The sequence below is a fragment of the Falco cherrug genome, chromosome 4 (assembly GCF_023634085.1).
Source record: "Falco cherrug isolate bFalChe1 chromosome 4, bFalChe1.pri, whole genome shotgun sequence".
Taxonomy (NCBI): Eukaryota; Metazoa; Chordata; class Aves; order Falconiformes; family Falconidae; genus Falco; species Falco cherrug.
The window spans coordinates 70162849-70180531 of record NC_073700.1 but is presented as its reverse complement, the minus strand read 5'-3'; the positions used below and the strand labels follow the sequence as shown (position 1 = coordinate 70180531).

Here is a 17683-nt window from a genome sequence, read left to right as displayed (position 1 = left end):
CAGTGTAGCAGAAGCTGCAGAACAAAAATGTAAGGCAAAGCTCTCTGACACAGCCCTTGTTTTATGCAGCATATTCACACCTCAGAAGTAAGTGTGGATACACTTACTCTCCTTTTTGTGTTGCTGGTACACTCAGAGCTGCACAAATTAGGTAGTCTAGTTAATACCAACACTTAAGCCATCACAAAGCAGCTGACATCAGGAGAAGAAAAAAGAGACTGGGAGTTGGGGAAGAATTGTTCCTTTTGGCAGTGGTGGTTGGCTGACAGGTCAGTTGGCTCCTGACATCTTTACAGGTTCGTGAACTATACCCTGAATAAGTTATCTATAACTTGGTAATTTTATTAAAGAAATTATATGATATGATGTGATCACCTGCAGGCAACAGAGAGTAAAACTGATGGTACAGGAAGTTCCTTTTAGTTCCAGCTTATGTGTATTTCTTCCCTGTATTGGAAGATCCTTGATACATATTTCTATTTTCTATTTTTAATTTTTGTCCTTGATACACCACTTCAAATTATTAATAAAATTTAAACATTTCATTTTCCAATTATCTACAAAGATCTATTAATTCATTAAATACTTCAGCCAGAAACATCTTTGGCTGAAGCGCTGTTATGCTGGCATAAAAAAAAAGGCAGTGGAAATGCTTATTCAGTGTCATTCAATACATCATTTAAGCTAACTTCTCCCTTCTTTGCTAACAAATATTCCTGGTGATGTAATTAATTTGTTCCTTCTATGTCAATCATTTATCTACTACACATTAAAGTTAAAAGTAGTTCCACTCTCAGGCATCTAGTTTTACGTCAGTGAATACCACTGTTGTTCCACAGCTGTTTCTCTGATCATGGTTTGCCTTCTAAACAATCTAAACAATTCCTGGAATGTGCAGTGTAACCAGTGATAACAGTCACGTCAGGGGAAACTTTAACCACAGAAGATGTTTATGCTTTATTACTACACAGATTGTTTCCAGATCTATTCTGTATTAACCTATAATGAGTGAACCAGAAGCCAGGAACATTAACCTGTGGAAGACAGTGAAAGGCTTCTCTATACTGTGTTCTCCTTGCTTTCCAAACCCCTCTACTGCCTGTGAGGCCACAACATGCATGCAAAAGTAACAGAAGTGGCAAATGCAGGAATATTCTGGAACCAATCAATCTATGTGTTGTGTTTTATCCGCGCCACACTGAGGCAAAGTTTAGCTTTTCCCTGGAATCAACAGCAGCTCTATATGCAGCTCAGGGAAACAGCAAACCCCCATCTTCCGGTAGCAAAAGGCCCTAAAGGCACAAGCACATGCCCCTGGCTTTTACAGATACCCTTGCAATGAAGACATTCAAATTCTTCCTTGATTTTTTTTTTTTTTCCACAAGAACTGGATTCATAGTGCTTGTCCATTGCTCTCTGGAGTAGGCCATGGTTTAGGACATTGCTGTTAAAACCAGATGGCAGACATCTAAGAAAATGACCTTTTAGGTTAGTGCTGATTTCTGGTAACTCCTAGTACGAAAGCTGAAAACTCGCCATGAGATGCTTGTGCTGCAGCAGTTCAATGGGATTTTTGTCATTAATTGTCCAGAGAGACTGGATTCCCCCCAGGCCAAGTGCGTGTGACTAACTCGGGATGCTCACTTACGGAAAATGTTGGTTACGTTACATTGTCAGTATTTAATAACACCACAGGTAAAACACACCAGGGTGAGCTTCTCTTTCCATCTGCTTCATATGGGAGGTAATAAATATGTTAATAGTAATATACTATTAACACTAAGACAGTGGTATAAATGTTTGTTGTCTCTCAGTTACCTAGTAACAGATTTTGTTACCTAGTAACAGATTTTGATTGTATTTTAACCTTATTAGCAATCCTCCTGTGTGCATTTTAACTGAAAATATAGGAAAAACATTGTATCTATTTATAAATGAAAACAGAATACAAGAACAAAATATCTGCTACCATTATGAAAAACTTGGGCATATTTAGCATGTATTTCAGGATACTCTTCGGATTTTTGTTCAGAGATAAACAAGTGTTTTGTCCAGAATATGCTATAGTAGAGAATCAGAATACTAACATGATGGCAATTCGGGTGCACAAAATAAATCTGTTTCTTTCCTCAAATGAAGCACCACAAGCATTGTACCTCATTATAGCTAACAATCAGAATTAAACAGCTGCCCATCTGTTAATGTACCACTGTTCCAAATAACCTATGGTTTTGGAGAGGCAGAACAGTCATTAGTGGGAGCTGCTATAATATCCTAGAAGAAAGAAAATTGCAGTACTGAGTATTCAAAATGCAGCACTCACTTATGACAAAGTGCTCTTAGTCTGCTGGATCCATTTACTATTCTCTTAACAGAAAGAGCTGCCTCTCCCCCACCCCCCTTTTACCAGACTATTTAAGACTCTGAACCCACCATCCTGTAGTCAGCTCTGGCATTTACTAGCAGAGAGAGAAATTCACTATGTAAAACCACAGAGATACCCTTTTAAAACTAAAAAATAGTAGGTAGAAGGGCTAGTGAGCGTGAAGTAGTGTACATCTTTATTGTAATAACAATGAACAAACCCACAATGAACAGCTATTAGCACATTTAAAACCCCCTAGGACGGGGCAAACTTTCAGAGATTTTACATTAAATTAACGATGAATATACTACAACATATTTTAACTTGGAAATATACCTTGTCAAGTTTTTACTAAGAAATAAAACTAGACAGGAATCTTTCCTCTGCTCCAAGCCTTCATTTCAAGGAAAGAAGATTTCAATTTACCACTATTTGATCAATATATATTCCTCTCTAAGCAATGATTAGTCCAGAAATAGACTCACTGACTGATCTCACAAGCTATATTTAAAACAAAGTTCTGAACATTCTGAAATACTCGAGTCACTCTGTAATTTCAGAGCAGTTGTAATACCTTATTCCCCTGTTACAGGCTGCCAGAAATGCTCCTGGCTGATGCCCATCACCACTTGTTCTAAAGATACCAACTTTCTCACTGTAGCAGGTAAGTCAGGACATTTGGGCTTTGATTCATATCTGATACACCTTTTACATTTAAGCTTTGAGGGCAATAATTTTGGATATATATTGACTTTGTAAATTTTTATTAAGAGGTTCCCAATAATGCATGGAATTAGCAGCCATGTTTTATACAGAATAAAAAAGGTAGACATGAAAACTTTTCTCATTAATATCCAGTTTCTAGCCTGAAGGATTTCAGCATCTTCAACATGCAAGTTAGCTGAAGGGATCGGAACATGTTTTCTGGGTAAAAAGAATGAAATTCTGTATTGTGTTGCTGGTAGCCCTGGAATCAGCTGCAATTGAAGGCTGGAAATAGACCCCTGGGCATGGATCCAAAAGACAACCAAGGCTCCAAAGAAACAATTATTTTTGACGTTGCAGTCTGTTGCAGGTGTCTCTTAGTTCTGTCTTTTTAATTAACGTAAATTAAGCAAGGAAAAGAAAATTTTTGGAATATTAAAATCAAGGGGGTTTGTTCAGTTGGTTTTTTAAAGTGCTGCAATCTGTTCAGAATACTATAGCTTTTCTGAAGATATTTTGAGACTGTGGGATGGAATCCAGCAAATTTTTAAAACATCACTTTGAAATTACATATGTTGATACCTTTTTTTTTCCATTTTGGTAGGAATGAAAGGTTGTGTTAACATTTAATCATAGTGTAAACTGGTGTTTCTTGGTCAGCATGCCTGTCAAAACATAATCAAATCCAGTGTGTACAGATAACATCATTATTCATGGTCAAAGGGTTAGATACAACTTTATTTATAACACAGCTAAGGCTAAAAGATATGGCTTAATGTTAAGACACTACAGGCATTAATAAACCAATTAACAATGATCTTTATGAGACCTATATTTTAAATCTGGTCTCTCCTGTTATTATATGATTATTTATAATGTACTTCTTATGTATGCATGCACTACATTTTCCGAAGTAGGATGGCAGGTGGACAAATAGCAGCTTGTGCCAGTGACTGTCAGAAAACTAATGAATATTATTCCTACCCCAGCTGCAAATTATGAATCAGAACACTGATTATATGTAGGCAGAAGTATCGTTTCTTTTCAGCAATAACATGGATACAACGTAGCATCAGTCAGCTGCAGGCAGAACATCCCCAATAATTTGTACTCGATGGTCAAGTCTAAAAATCAAACCGCTTGGCTGACCAACTGTCGCGAGATACGGCTTTCACTGCTTTCTGTGGCAAGCCCCAGGCCGGCCCCGGGAACACCCAACGCAGCGCTCCCCTCCCTGAAGGTTCTGCACCACTTCCCGTTATCAAACGCTTTCACAGCCGCATATTAGAGGTTTGGCACCGCCAGCCCGGCACGGGACACCGGCATTTCCCCCAAAACGCTCCTCAGGCCCAGGACCCCGCTTCCCTCAGCCTCCCCGCGCCGCTCCCCCGGCACCGCCGGCCAGGCAGCGGGCTGAGGCAGACCACGGAAGCCGGCCCCCAACGCGAGAGGCCAGGCGAGGCGAGGCGAGGCCAGGCCAGGCCAAGCCAGCCCAGCCCGGGCCGGGCCGAGCCCACCGCACACCGCTCGGCCCTGCCCGGGGACAGGGGAGAGGACGCCCTCAGGCCCAGACCCCCAGGGCACACAGCAGCGCTCCCACCTCCCTCCCCCCAGCCGCCGCTAGGGTGCCACTAGCCCCACCCCTCCCCGCCACATCCCCTTCCGCCTGAAGGCGGGGCGCGCGGCCAAGCCCCGCCCTCCCACGCATTCCAACGTGCCTTGGCCCTGAAGTAAACACGGGCGCGGCCCCGCCCCCGGGCCCGGCCTCCAGCAGCTTCCAGAAAGGCCTGAGCGGCGCGCCGCGCGGGCCCGCGGGGGGGCCGGGCCGGGGCAGGCGGCGGCGGGGCCGCGCGGAGCTGGTGGCGCAGTCGGAATTGCCGGTGCCGCGGGGCCCGGCCGGCAGCGGGACGAGGGGCGGGGCGGCGCGGGGTGATGCCCTTGTTTATTTTTACCCGGGCGGCTCATCTTCTCCGGCAGCCCCAGCGCGGCCCCCGCCGCAGCTCCCCGCCCCGGCTCCGACGGCGCCGCCTATAAAGCGCCGCCCGCGGGGAGCCGAGGATGCAGCTCTACAGCTCCGTGATCACCCACTACCCAGCGGGCGGGACGGCCGCTGCAGCTGCCGCGGCCTCGCCGAGCGCCGCCGGTGTCTTCAAGGTCTCTCTGTCGCCGGGACCCCCTTCCGCGGAGGCACCGAGCACCGCCGACGCCGCGGGCCCGAGCTCCGCCGCCGAGAGCTCCGCCAAGGACGGCTTCATTCCCGGAGGGGGAAGCAGCAGCAGCAGCGCCGCCGCCATGCCCGCCTTCTCCTCCTGCCTGGAGGTGATGCCGAGCGGCCCCGCCGCGGGCCCCGGCAGCCGGCCGGCGGGCGGCCCGCAGTACAGCTCCTGCGCGCAGGTCACCGTCAGCCGGCGGCGACCGCTGGAGCGGATCGTGCCCATCCGCATCGTGCAGCGAGCCGAGGCGCCCGCCGAGCTGGTGCCGGCCTCGCCGCGCAGCCGCGCCTGGCTGGAGGGCATCCTGGAGAGCATGCGGCAGGCCGGGGGGGACGAGGCCGCCGCCCTGCCGCCGCCCGCCGAGGAGCCCAGCAACCGCAGCCTGCGCCTCAGCGAGCACTGCCAGGCGCTGCAGGCGGCGGCCGCCGGCACCCAGCCCGGGCTGCTCCCCGGCTGTCGCCCCGCGGAGAGGAGCGGCAGCCAGGCGCTGCCCGCCGCCGGCCCCCCGCCCGCGGAGGAGGAGGACGGAGCGGGCCCCGAGCAGCGCCGGGAGGCGGGCGGGCGGCCGGAGCGCAGCGAGAAGCTGGCGCTGTACCTGGCCGAGGTGGAGAAGCAGGACAAGTACCTGCGGCAGAAGGGCCGGTTCCGCTTCCACATCATCCCCGACGGGAACTGCCTCTACCGCGCTGTCTGCAAGGCGGTGTACGGGGACCAGGGGCTGCACAGCGAGCTCCGCGAGCAGACTGTGCACTACATCGCCGACCACCTGGACCACTTCAACCCCATCATCGAGGGTGATGTGGGAGAGTTCCTCATCGGCGCCGCCCAGGACGGGGCCTGGGCCGGCTACCCGGAGCTGCTGGCCATGGGGCAGATGCTGAACGTGAACATCCACCTCACCACGGGCGGCCGGCCTGAGAGCCCCACCGTTTCCACCATGGTTCACTACCTGGGGCCCGAGGACCCCACAAGGCCCAGTATCTGGCTGAGCTGGCTTAGCAACGGGCACTATGATGCCGTGCTGGACCGCGTGTGCCCCAACCCCGAGTACGAGGCGTGGTGCAGACAGACTCAGGTACAGCGCAGACGCGATGAGGAGCTGGCTAAGTCCATGGCGGTGTCCTTGTCCAAGATGTACATCGAGCAGAATGCCTGCTCGTGAGACCACCTGGGCTGCAGGCTGGGAGTTTTGCTGCAGGGACTGAGACAGACAGAAGGTGTGCTGGCTGTGATGGTGATGCCTTAATCCTTAATGAAGCAGCAGCAGCAGCACCCCAGACAGAGAAGGACACTAGATTTTGGGGGATAGATACAAACGTGTTTGTAATATTTTGTTGTAAAAACTTAGCCTCGGATTATTTGCAAGCAGATGCTCCATCTATGTGTCTCCCCTCCCCACTGGCTCTGTTTTCTATAAGAATGTATTTTTTTGCACAATATTTTTAAACTGTTACCTCCATCTTCTACATCTTGCATTGGTATCTGGCTTTCAGCTGTACAGCCAAAAACATTTGTAAACAGTTTTTGTAAATAAGGCTTATGATGTAACAGCTATTTTTGGCTGTGTTTTTTTTACCCATAAACCTTATATTTCTACAAAGTGAAGTTGATGTCAAACTGACCCTCCCTAATTTGATGAAAGCATTGTGGGTATTTTCTTGCAAAACTAAAACAATGGTTTTTGTAAAAGTGCAGCAAAGTATGAACAGACTGCTTTTCAGAACAGTTGCTTTCTCTGCCTGGAGCACAGAACAGGTCCTTTGAGCCAGTTGGAATGCAGCTACACATGAACAGTACAGGGAGCAATTGACTCTTCTGTATTTAATTACTGTTTTGAGTAAACTGGCCTCTTGTTGACTGGTTGGCTTGCCCTCTGCTCCATTTATATTATTTATCTGTAATAACAGAACATTAACTTGCAATAGAATGTTGTGACTGGATAATAGTCTCCTGCTTTGGCAATAATTGCCTTGGCTGCACCTCAGTGTTTGTGTTCTTGTTTCTGGGGTTATGGTGTCTTTTGTGTAAGCCCTGCTTCTTTTTTGGCACTGGTTTTGCACCAACGAATCATTATCTGATCACAACATTTTATTCACTTGATGTTATTTTCTAATCAAGCAATCAGGAATGGTATTCCACATTGTGGTTTAAAAGAATAAAAGTATTTAAACTGAGGTTTGTATGGTTTGCTGGGTCAAACATTTAAATGTTTCCAATCCAAATTCTCTCTTCTACTTTCTGATTAACTTGTTAGATATATTTATTAAGTAATGCAGTTTGTACTTTTTTATTTTGTAATATATTGTGATTTTGGAATTTATACTGTTATTTGTATAATAGGACTATTCACAGCTAAAATGGAATGAATAAAGTCTATAATTTTATTTGTGCTCTTTCTTGTCCACCCTTTGCATTCCTGGTGTGGTGAGGAACTGTGAGTGAATTCCCAGGACCCTTTATTTAGCCTCTCTGCCTTGGTTTACCCAATTAAGAGGCAGGAAGAAGAGGCATGGTACTTCACAAGTGTGACTTTGGTAACTGGGAATCTCCACTCTGCAGCCAGTCCCAAACTTGTTTTACATTTGTGCTGTCACCAGAGCTACCTCGGCAACCCTCTTTTTATTACTAGAATAGAGATAATGTCACAAGGAAATACAGCTTTTTGCTCCCCTTACAAGATGGAAATGCCTTGCAAGTTGTTAAACAGTACTCTGCATGTGTGTGGGCATGCATGTATTTACAAAACTACCCCTAATCTCACTAGGTCATCCTTCAATGACATAAGGGTACTGGGTTAAAGTTGGGGTTAAAAATGAACTAAATAGCTGAAATGGAGCAGTCTTAATTGAGCACACTTGTAATGAAGAGCTGCAGAATTTATTGTGTGTATATTTAATACTGGTTTATGTGATGCAGAGAGTAGATTTAATTAAGTTTATTATGTTATTTCCAAAATACTTGTAAATGCGGGCTATGCACATGATCATGCTTTCCCCTTCATTTAAAGGTCAAATAATACTGGGAAAGACCAGTCTTGCCAGTCCACCTGTTGCTTAACTTTACTGAATCTCTGGAAAGCTGAGTTCTGAGGTGAGAGCAAGGCAGAGATGCAGACATGGGTGTGTTCGTGAGGAACAGAGATAGCCGATGACGAGAACAGCTGCTCAGGTCGTAAGCACAGAAATATTAATACAGCATCACTAAATATCAGTGATGTGCTCGACTGATTAAAAATGTTGTATCCAGACTGCTGAGGTTTCAGGTTAGACATGATGGATTAATTCAAAGTTGTCAATATCTCAAACTTTTTAACTTTTAGGTCTTCTAAAATTAACATTTTCAGCTGTCTCATGAATTGTGCTTACAAATTTTGTGTCTTGTGGCACAAACCTTAGAAACACTCATAGGGTAAGCTAAGCAAAGAAGGATTGAAATAAAGTGTTCACTCTGTAAGATATAATTTATATTAAAATATCAACAAAAAAGTAGTTTTAAAAATGAACAGTGCAGAACCCTGGGATATGTTCTCACAGGATTCCTTAGCAATTCTGATGCTACTGCATGAGTCACAGGGGCATGCAGGTAACGTTAAGGAATTTGAAAAAACTAGGTTACTTGTTGAACTAGTTTGCAAAGACATTGAGGATGTATTGCTGAAGCGTGTAACGAGGCAATTGTTTTTGCAGCTTGCATTACACACTGTGTTTATTCTAAAATGAAATGACAAAAATGGCACGTCAGATGTTTCAGGCACGTGGAAAGTGAAAACTTTTTTTACAGCTCTGGTGGTTAAAGTTCATCTGAGATTTAAGTTCAGATGCAAGCTAGTGGTGTCTTGCTTGAGTAACAGTAGAGGCTGTTTTATGCGGTGATCCCAATGTGGACAAAGCTTTACCAAACTGCTTGTAACATTGTTACTTGCCACCAGCAAAAGCACTAGTAGATAGTTGCAAGTTTTCACTTACTGTTCCCTGTTCAACAATTCCAGTAACAAGGGAAGGACAAATGTTGTCCTTGCGCATTATTTCAGTACCCAAATATTTTAACCTTGGCTAATCACTTGCATAACCCAGCTAATCCTTAGACCTGTCTGGGGACTTTGGTCAACAGACTTTATTATTGTCAACAGGCAATAAGTGAGAAGGGGAGCTTGATTTTCCGTGTTTGGTTGTATGGTCCTTTAAGTCAGGTAGAAAACGCTTTAATTCTTAACTGAGTGAATGTGAACTGGAGTCTGCGGGACCATAAGCTTTGCAATACCATCTTTGCTTGTATTTTATAATACAATTGTGAATTAGTTGACAGGTTGGATGCTTCATTTCAGGAGTTTCTTAGGTTGCCCAGACTATGACATTCTGTCACTAAATGTGCAATGGATATGTTAGAATTTTCAGGTGTATTGAACAGACTCTGTTATACGAGTCAAGGTTTGCAAGAACCAAGTTGGTTTGTATGTACAATGAATGCATCCCAAAATAAGGGTGGTGGGAAACTGGGAAAGGGAAGATTTCTGTAAGTGTTGTTGTTTTGTTGTTGATGACTCTTTGTGCTTAGTAACTTAATTAGTCGCATAAAAGTTGCCTAATGCCAGCTTACTGGGTTTATGTCTCCTTGTGCTTGGCTGGTATATTACGTGTGTACAAGATAAAGGTTACATTAATGTCACTTGTAAATAAAAGTGTATTTCAGTACTCCTTGTACATGTACAAAACCACATGCATCCAAATATTTTTTCTGGCTGCTTTTGCTTTTATTGTGTTGTAATTAGTTGATAGGATTTTTGAGGGTAAAATTCTAATTTTGGTTTAGTGGTTTGTCAGTGTGCACATACAGGGCTTCTGAATCCACGCAAAAAATGATGACGGGTATCTTACAACAGGGACAAATACCTGACATTAACCATTTTTTGCTTATTTTTTGCTTATACTCTTTCATACATATTTAGCAGTTTATTGATATCCATTGATAAGTGTTCCTAAGATGTTGGTGCAAAATAAAAAAAACATCAGCTTTGGTTTTAAAAAGATTGTTACATTTCTGAGTGGCGTGGTTGTATGAAAGTGCGCAGCATGCAGAAAGGTTGTGAGTAATGGTCTGAAAGGACAACAGCTCTGCTAAATGCAAATCTGTGGTCATCAGGACTTTTTTAAAGAAGCAGAAAAATTTTAACTTTGAACTTTTTACTAATATACAGGCTGATTTATGACATGTGCACATGCATTTTAGTTGAAAAGAAGTGGCTTTGATATTTCCTGTTCAATTTTAGTTTATAATCTGTCTTTTTTAAAAGCAAGTTTATAGTATTAATGGATAGAAAGATATAGCAATGCAGTACTATATTGTACTTCAGTCATATTTTTCTGGAGTTAGTATTTAAAATCCTTTTAATACTAGGAAACCTATCCATGGTGTTCAGACTGCAAGTTGATAGAAATAAAACACTGGTAATTTCCAGGATTCTGTTGCACGAGTGATTATTATTCCATCTCCTCATACATTTGTCCTAGTTACTGAATAAAATCAGGCTTCTCTGGAGAAGATGTGAGCATGCAGTTGTAGTGTCGTGATGCACATACACACGTAGAACTGATCTTTCCTGTGTGATCTTAAATTTGGCATTTCCTGCCTGTTTAGTGTGTCTTTTTAAACCATTGTGCTTTTAATGCGTATTTTATTTCCTACAGTTTTTTTACTGGAAGTTGTAGAAAACAAACTGTTATGTCCTTCCTACAAGGCATGGTTAATACTGTTTGAACCCTCAGCACTGTAGCACAGTTAAGCTGTGTGAAGGGCGGCATCTGCAGTGAAGAAGGCTTGTAGGAGGGGAGGGTAGCTGGGAGGAAGGCTGGAGCCGGGAGATGGTTGTAAAGGAGCCTGGGTCATCTTCTATCCTTTTATCTCCCATGTTCACCCACATCCCAAGCATGGGGAGATCCCAGCTCGATGTGATGGGCAGTGGGCCTGTGCTGCTGGGCCAGGGCCAGCATGCATCAGGCTCACTGTGGTTGCTCATAGGTGCTTAGCTGCGAAGTTCTTATCCTGCCAAGCTGCTGGGGGGTGGCAAATGAAAGAAGGGATGCAACACTATCTCAGAAAACACTGAACAAAATTTCACAGGCGAAGACACTGCATTTTTTATTGCCTGTGAACTTTTGTTGCTAAGTATCAATGAGCTAAAGTGTGGTTGAACATCAAAATGGTTTGCAAGGACCAATATAATTTTAAAAATTACAGAAAGCACGTTAGCAGCTTTTTGTGACTCCACTAATGCTTGAGATACCTTTTTAAAAATTAATCCATAGTTTAGTTATCTAGACCACATTATTTTCACAGGTACAAGGATCCAGCATTTTTCCTTCATAAAACTTTTTTTTGCTGAGTATAAAACTTCATTTTTCAGCTATTCAACTAACTAACATTTCTGGGAAAGAAAACACATGGTTTCAGATCTCTGGGTGGGATTTGGAACTTAGTAAGCTGTGTCAATTTAACCTAATATGGCTAAAAGCAATACTTCTTCCCATTGCTGATGCTGTACTCAAGTTTAGATGGCTGCTTTCAGAAATAACATGATCTTTGGAACTCCAGCTGAGCTTCTGTTGATATTTTTTCAGAGAGAGCCTGTCGTCTAAATGTACTCCTTTTGTAAATACAGTACATTTTATATCTAAATTGCCTGTCTTCCATATGACTTAAAGACTGAGCTTTGACTAAGCAATTAAGCAATTAACTAATGTGTTTATATGACTTGTTTGCTTTCCTACCAAACTTCAGCTCCACTGGATTAGGTTACCCACAGGGACTGACCTTGCCTTTTGTGTCTTAAGGTAGGAGTGATGACAAAATTATTGTCTCATTAATTATTGACACAATTCCTATTACTCCTGCAAAACCCTATCTTCAATCTTTTAATTTCATTTAAATTTTTGTTGATTGTCAATTATTTACCCGTTCAAGTTCAACCTTGGGAACTAGTTGTGCTGTAAACCAAAACCTAATTAAATAAGACATTTGAATCAGTTTAGGAGTTGACAGCTGTTTTGCTGCTTATGTATAATTGAGGGAAAGGTGGTACCCAAAATGAAGAGGTTGTGAAAGGACTTGTTTTGCTCTGAAAGATGGTTATATCAGCTTATAGATCAGCATTGTGACTGCTGATCTAAAAGCTTTCCTGTGCTTGCATTTATTATTTCTTTATAAAGAAATAATGTTATCTTACAACATATTACATTTTTGCCAAACTGAGAGTGGAGGCCACAAGAGACTAACACTGGTAGATTAAAAAAGAAAGTAATGTTTTGCTATTAGTACCCAGGAAATAATGACTTTTTTCATTTATTTCCCACCATGTCTAGTATCCAGTGAAAGAAATATTTGGCTTTAGGTTAGGAATGTTTGTACATGTGGCCTGCATCCTTCCTGAACCTGTAAGTTGAATATATGTAGAATAACACCTTTTACTTCAGATTTATGCTTATAAAAGTGATGAATAGGAAGCTTCCTTGGCTAAACAACTCTTTTCTGCACTGTAGAGCATTTAGCACAACAAAGCTGCAATCCCACTGGGACTTTGATGAGAAGCAGTATTACTAACAGCACAGCCTTTGCAGGTATCTGAAAACCTCATATATATTTTTTTTTTTTTGGCATGCAGCTTATCTTACTTATTAGGAAGTAAATATTTATGGATGCTTTCTCAATTAGGTAGCTGTCCTTTTGTATATACTCACAATAATTTATGTAAAACATTTATGTGAATGTGATTCCTAGTAGATTTCCATTTTTCAGCTAGTATTTTACAGCAGTTGCCCTGAAGAGCTCCTGTAACATCTGAAATTGCTAGAAATGGTATCAAACAGTAAAAAATGTAGTTATTTGGTTATGTATTTGATAGCATTTGTATAGTCACTCTCCTCTCCTTGTAGAAGAGTTTTATATAAGTCTGGCCAGAGGCAAACGTGTTGCAAAATGGACAAACAGGACAAATCTGGCCTCTGTTAGGTAAATTAAAGAATCTTTTAATGAGAAATTGTGGAAAACTTGACCAAATATCTTATTGCAAAGGGGACTGTTGGGATACCCTAGTACATATGCTCTTCAAAACACTTCATTGTCACACTGAAATTATTTCAACAAAATCCCAAAAGAACATCATCTTTTACAACAAAATGTTGCCTAAAATGACTGGACAGGATTGCAGTGTTTCTCTAACTGTTCTATCCTGTATGGCATTGTCACAACAAATTTCCTGCTATATTTGCTTCCAGGAGTCCTTCAGATTGTCAGTTAAGTGATAATTAACACATAGGATAACATTTTTCTTTAAACTTGGCAGGCTTGGTGTGTGGAAGTGAGGGGGCAATATGATTCCTGAACTGACTAGCGCTCATCTGCCCATTCATTAGCTTTCTCCAGCTAGCACCACAGCACATTAACTGCTGCCCAAAAGCTCAGTGACATTTAGGTTTATATGCCTATCACAACAGCCTCTGTAATTTCAATTAAGAAACTTGGCAGAGATGCATGGCTAGACCAGAACACCGCCTAACTGATGCAGGTTATATGCCACATTGGGTATTAGTTGTATGCTAACACTTGGAAGTTGTAATGTCTACCTGAAATACACTTCGGCTGCATGGAGGAATCACCAGGCAGTTACAGCATTTGTCTGTGCAGCTGTGTCTTGGGTGATGTCTGATTCCTTTGGGCAGGTTTGACCCAGGTTGTCTGGCCAAGCTGCTGTCCCTTGGAGAAACCAGGCATGTGCCCCCCAGGAGCTGGTGTCCGAGCCCAGCATCTGCTGGCTCAGTGGCTGGGATGGGACAGCTTGGAGAAGGAGCGGGGTCAGAGAGCCCTGAGCTCAGTGGGTCAACACCACTCCTTGAATTCCCCTTTGAAACTGCTGATTCCTGTGGTATTACTTAGTGAGTAAATAGCAATAGAGTAAATAGCAGAGAAAATCTGTTTTTTATTGTTACCTGGAAGCACACATGATATATTGCAGTAGACCCATCCCCACGTGACAAAGAAATGGCTCCAGGTAGGCTGTATTTGTAAGCAACCATGGCATCCATCGTTCCTGAGACGTGAACCTTGGCAGTGGCCTCAGCCTTAACATCTACAGGAAATCATTCTGCCAACTTGGCCTCTAGCCTGTGAGACCAAGTAGGTGGTAGTACATGCTCTACTTCAGTCAAGGGATTGAGTTAATCTTTGCTAAGACTTTTGGTGCTTCCTCAAGCCTTTGAGCTTTATCTCAGTGCTCTCTGGATTGAGCTTTAGCCAGCCAGCAGCTATATAAAATCTCTTTCGGTCACTTGATATTGATAGAGGAGGTAGACAAGAAGCAGGTACTGTCACAGTGTAGGGAAACTTGTGCTCCAGCATCTCTCATTGGTTCTCCTAACAGTGACCTGTATCACTCCTGTCTTGTATGAAGTGTAAGGAAGAAGAAATGATAACACCACTGGAACACGGAATCAGTTGTCTCTCACTACTCACTTAAGATCTCTCAGACAAGAAACTTCAAACCTGTGCCAAGCCAGTTATACTTACTTTTTTCCCTATGAACTATAAATATATATCACTAGGAGTTTATAGCTAGCCATGGAGCCATTTTACAGCTCTGAAAATACTGCAGACATTTGGTCACATGGAGATATTTAGTGGGATGCAATTAGATTTTCTACCAAGTTCAACCCTGGATCCAGATCTATCTGCTGCTCAGGTATTTGTTTCAGTCTGTTTACTACCACCATTATGTATTTGATCCCCCCTAAAATTTAAGAGTTTATTCCCATAGCATATGGAGGAAATATTGCGGATTTCCAGTGACAGTGAATACTATCAAAGCTAGAAAGGAGGGGAGAATAGCACCTTATTGTAGGGAATGTTCCATGACTGCTTAAAACCAAGAAAACAGCTCCCTGAAATCAATTCTTGACATGGACCTTTTAACTTCCAGTCTTCTTTTTCTTTAAGTGAAGTTGTGACATGAAGCCGGATCTTGTGTATAGATCCCTTTTCTGTGCAGATATCTGTAGTGATAGTGGATGAGGAAGGGAAAACACAAGAAAATAAACAGACAAAAATGTTTGCACATGCACTAAAAAGATTAGGAATGGATTTCTATCCTCTCACTACTAAAAAGACTAACACTTGGAAAAAAATCATTTCAGACTGAAAGCCTTCTTTAGAGACCCTTTTTCTTGCTAAACAGTCCTTACACTGAGTGCATGTTTATGCATTTGCTAAATGCTCTGAAGAGAGTGTCAGGACTATGCCGACAAGAACGGCCGTGACGGGTCTGTCCTTGAGGTCACAGCGTAGCGTGCAGGGAAGGCTTGCTTTTCCAGGGCCTGCCCTGTGGGCTTTGCACCTCCCTTATAACTTTGCCTTCATTTCCTTGGCACAAAAAATGCTTTTCACATTTTTTTGCAAAACATTACTGTTTCCAAGCCAGAAATTAAATATGAGTAGAAATCTTGGGAGTCAAATATATTTTAGAAATTTTACATCTGATAAGATTTGATTTATGCGTTGTTTTCAATTTCACAAGCTTTATGGTGTAATTCAAGCACACAGTTGTGAAAAGTAAGTTTGTAAGGAAGTCTTAATTCCACCTTTACAGACTTTTGAAGTAAGTGTTCACAGCTGTCTTAAGTTTGATAAATTGTAAGGGAATTCTGAATGGGAAATATTATGTGAATAGGGTGTTACAAAATCTGTCATTTCTTGTTCTTATGTCCTTCATTGTAGATTTCCAGATTTAATTTCTTAGGGGGAAAACAAGACTTGAGAATGGAGCTTATCTGGGCTCTTTCCTGCTGTGCTGATGGGCCAGCTTGTTCCAGCAGAACCCTGAACCTTGTCACCTGCCTGAAAGAAAAGCCTTTGCCTCTAGTTTTTGCAGACAGGGAATTAAATGCAGAGTCTGTTTACACAAATACTTGAAAGAAGATCTTTGAAGGGGAGAATGTAATAGCCATGGCTCTACAGAGGTTAGCATCATCACCTGTACAGTATTTGAAACGCCATTTCCTGACTTCCTTCTTCCATGCTACCCAGTGAGATGAAGAAAGAAAATTACTCTGCTAGTCTTTTTGGGGCATGGTAGGTCTGCACTGCAAAACAGTGCCGGGTGGAGATGCCTGTTGAGCTCAGCAGAGGCAGTAGCATCGCAATGGCAGCACGGTGCTCGTTAGGTAGGAGGAAAAAGCAGGTCTTTGTAGGAGGGTAGTAGGATCCGGAGCCACATGATTGTTTTGCTGTCTCTCCTGGTGCACACACAGGGTTCTGGGCACTCTGGTGAGGTTCAGCATCAACACTCTAGGTCAGCCTTAAGGTATTCAACTCTGTGGACTAGATTTCAAGGTATTTTAAATTTCTGCAGAGCTGCCATGCAACAATCTTGTAATACCAAGCTGCAATAATTCTATGAGGAGTATGTAGCCCAAGGAGAGTGTTGAAGATACTGTATTACAGACATAAAACTTCCACATATAACAAAATTGCCATTTAAGAGGAAGCTGTGGTGACTATAAGCAGGAAAATGGCATAGCAGTTATAAATAACATAAACCACTTCTCAGCAGTTCTTGTGGAGAATTACATGACAACAGCTCATTTCCAACCTCAAGCTAATATGACTTAGCTGCTTTGCTAGTCCTTGGGACTTCAAGGTCTGGATTGCCACCTCTCAACCCTTCTTGGACCATGCTTATAAGTGCTACGCTACAGCTGCATAGCTCAGAAGGGTGGCTTAGAATAATGAGATGTCCTACAGTCATATTTCTGTGAAACATTTAAACTTTGTTCTGTTTTTTCTGAAGGTTTAGGAGGAAGTTGCCTGTTCCTATATCAGTCCCAAATCTGTTTTCTAAAGATCAAAACGCAGCCCCCGATGCACATGCAAAATAAATTTCTTTGCTCCGGCTATTTGAAAAATATGGTTTTTGCTCCCCATCATCCCAGGCAGGTCTATCTATCCCACCAGTTTGTATTCCCATCTCTGTCTCCTGCATTACCTTCAACTTTGCTCTTACCCTCTCAGTCCCTTCTCCCTCTCCTTCTGCTAACCTATCACCGTCCTCTGATCCCAATGCCTCTGCCCTCTCCCTTGCAGCATGCATCACCCACAGTGGTGATGACCACTTTTCACAGCATCTATCCTAGTAACATTGGATCTAACCCCCCTGACCCACAGAGTGGCAGCTGTTTTTTGAGAGAGCAAAGCAACACTGCTTGTATTAACAGCAACCCCTGTTTTTACTGGTGATATCCTAACAGGAACTAATTCTCTTATTAATGATGGGATCTAGTGGCCCTTTGGAACAAGGCAGTCTTCCTCTTGTTTTCCTGAGGAGGTTAAAGAAATCGCAAGTTTGAATGCAACCACAAGC

The 17683-nt window shown here is 42.9% G+C and overlaps 1 protein-coding gene across 1 annotated transcript; it reads left to right on the top strand.

Moving 5' to 3' along the window:
* The first annotated feature begins 4838 nt into the window (after positions 1 to 4838).
* OTUD1 (OTU deubiquitinase 1) lies at positions 4839 to 7667 on the top strand. Its single transcript, XM_014276337.3, has one exon. The coding sequence runs from the start codon at positions 5129 to 5131 to the stop codon at positions 6443 to 6445; it is 1317 nt and encodes a 438-aa protein (XP_014131812.2). The 5' UTR covers positions 4839 to 5128; the 3' UTR covers positions 6446 to 7667.
* The last annotated feature ends 10016 nt before the right edge of the window (positions 7668 to 17683 follow it).

What these genes read in the sequence shown, in the direction of transcription:
- OTUD1 (XM_014276337.3), top strand. Translation starts at nt 5,129, where the DNA reads ATGCAGCTCTACAGCTCCGTGATCACCCACTACCCAGCGGGCGGGACG.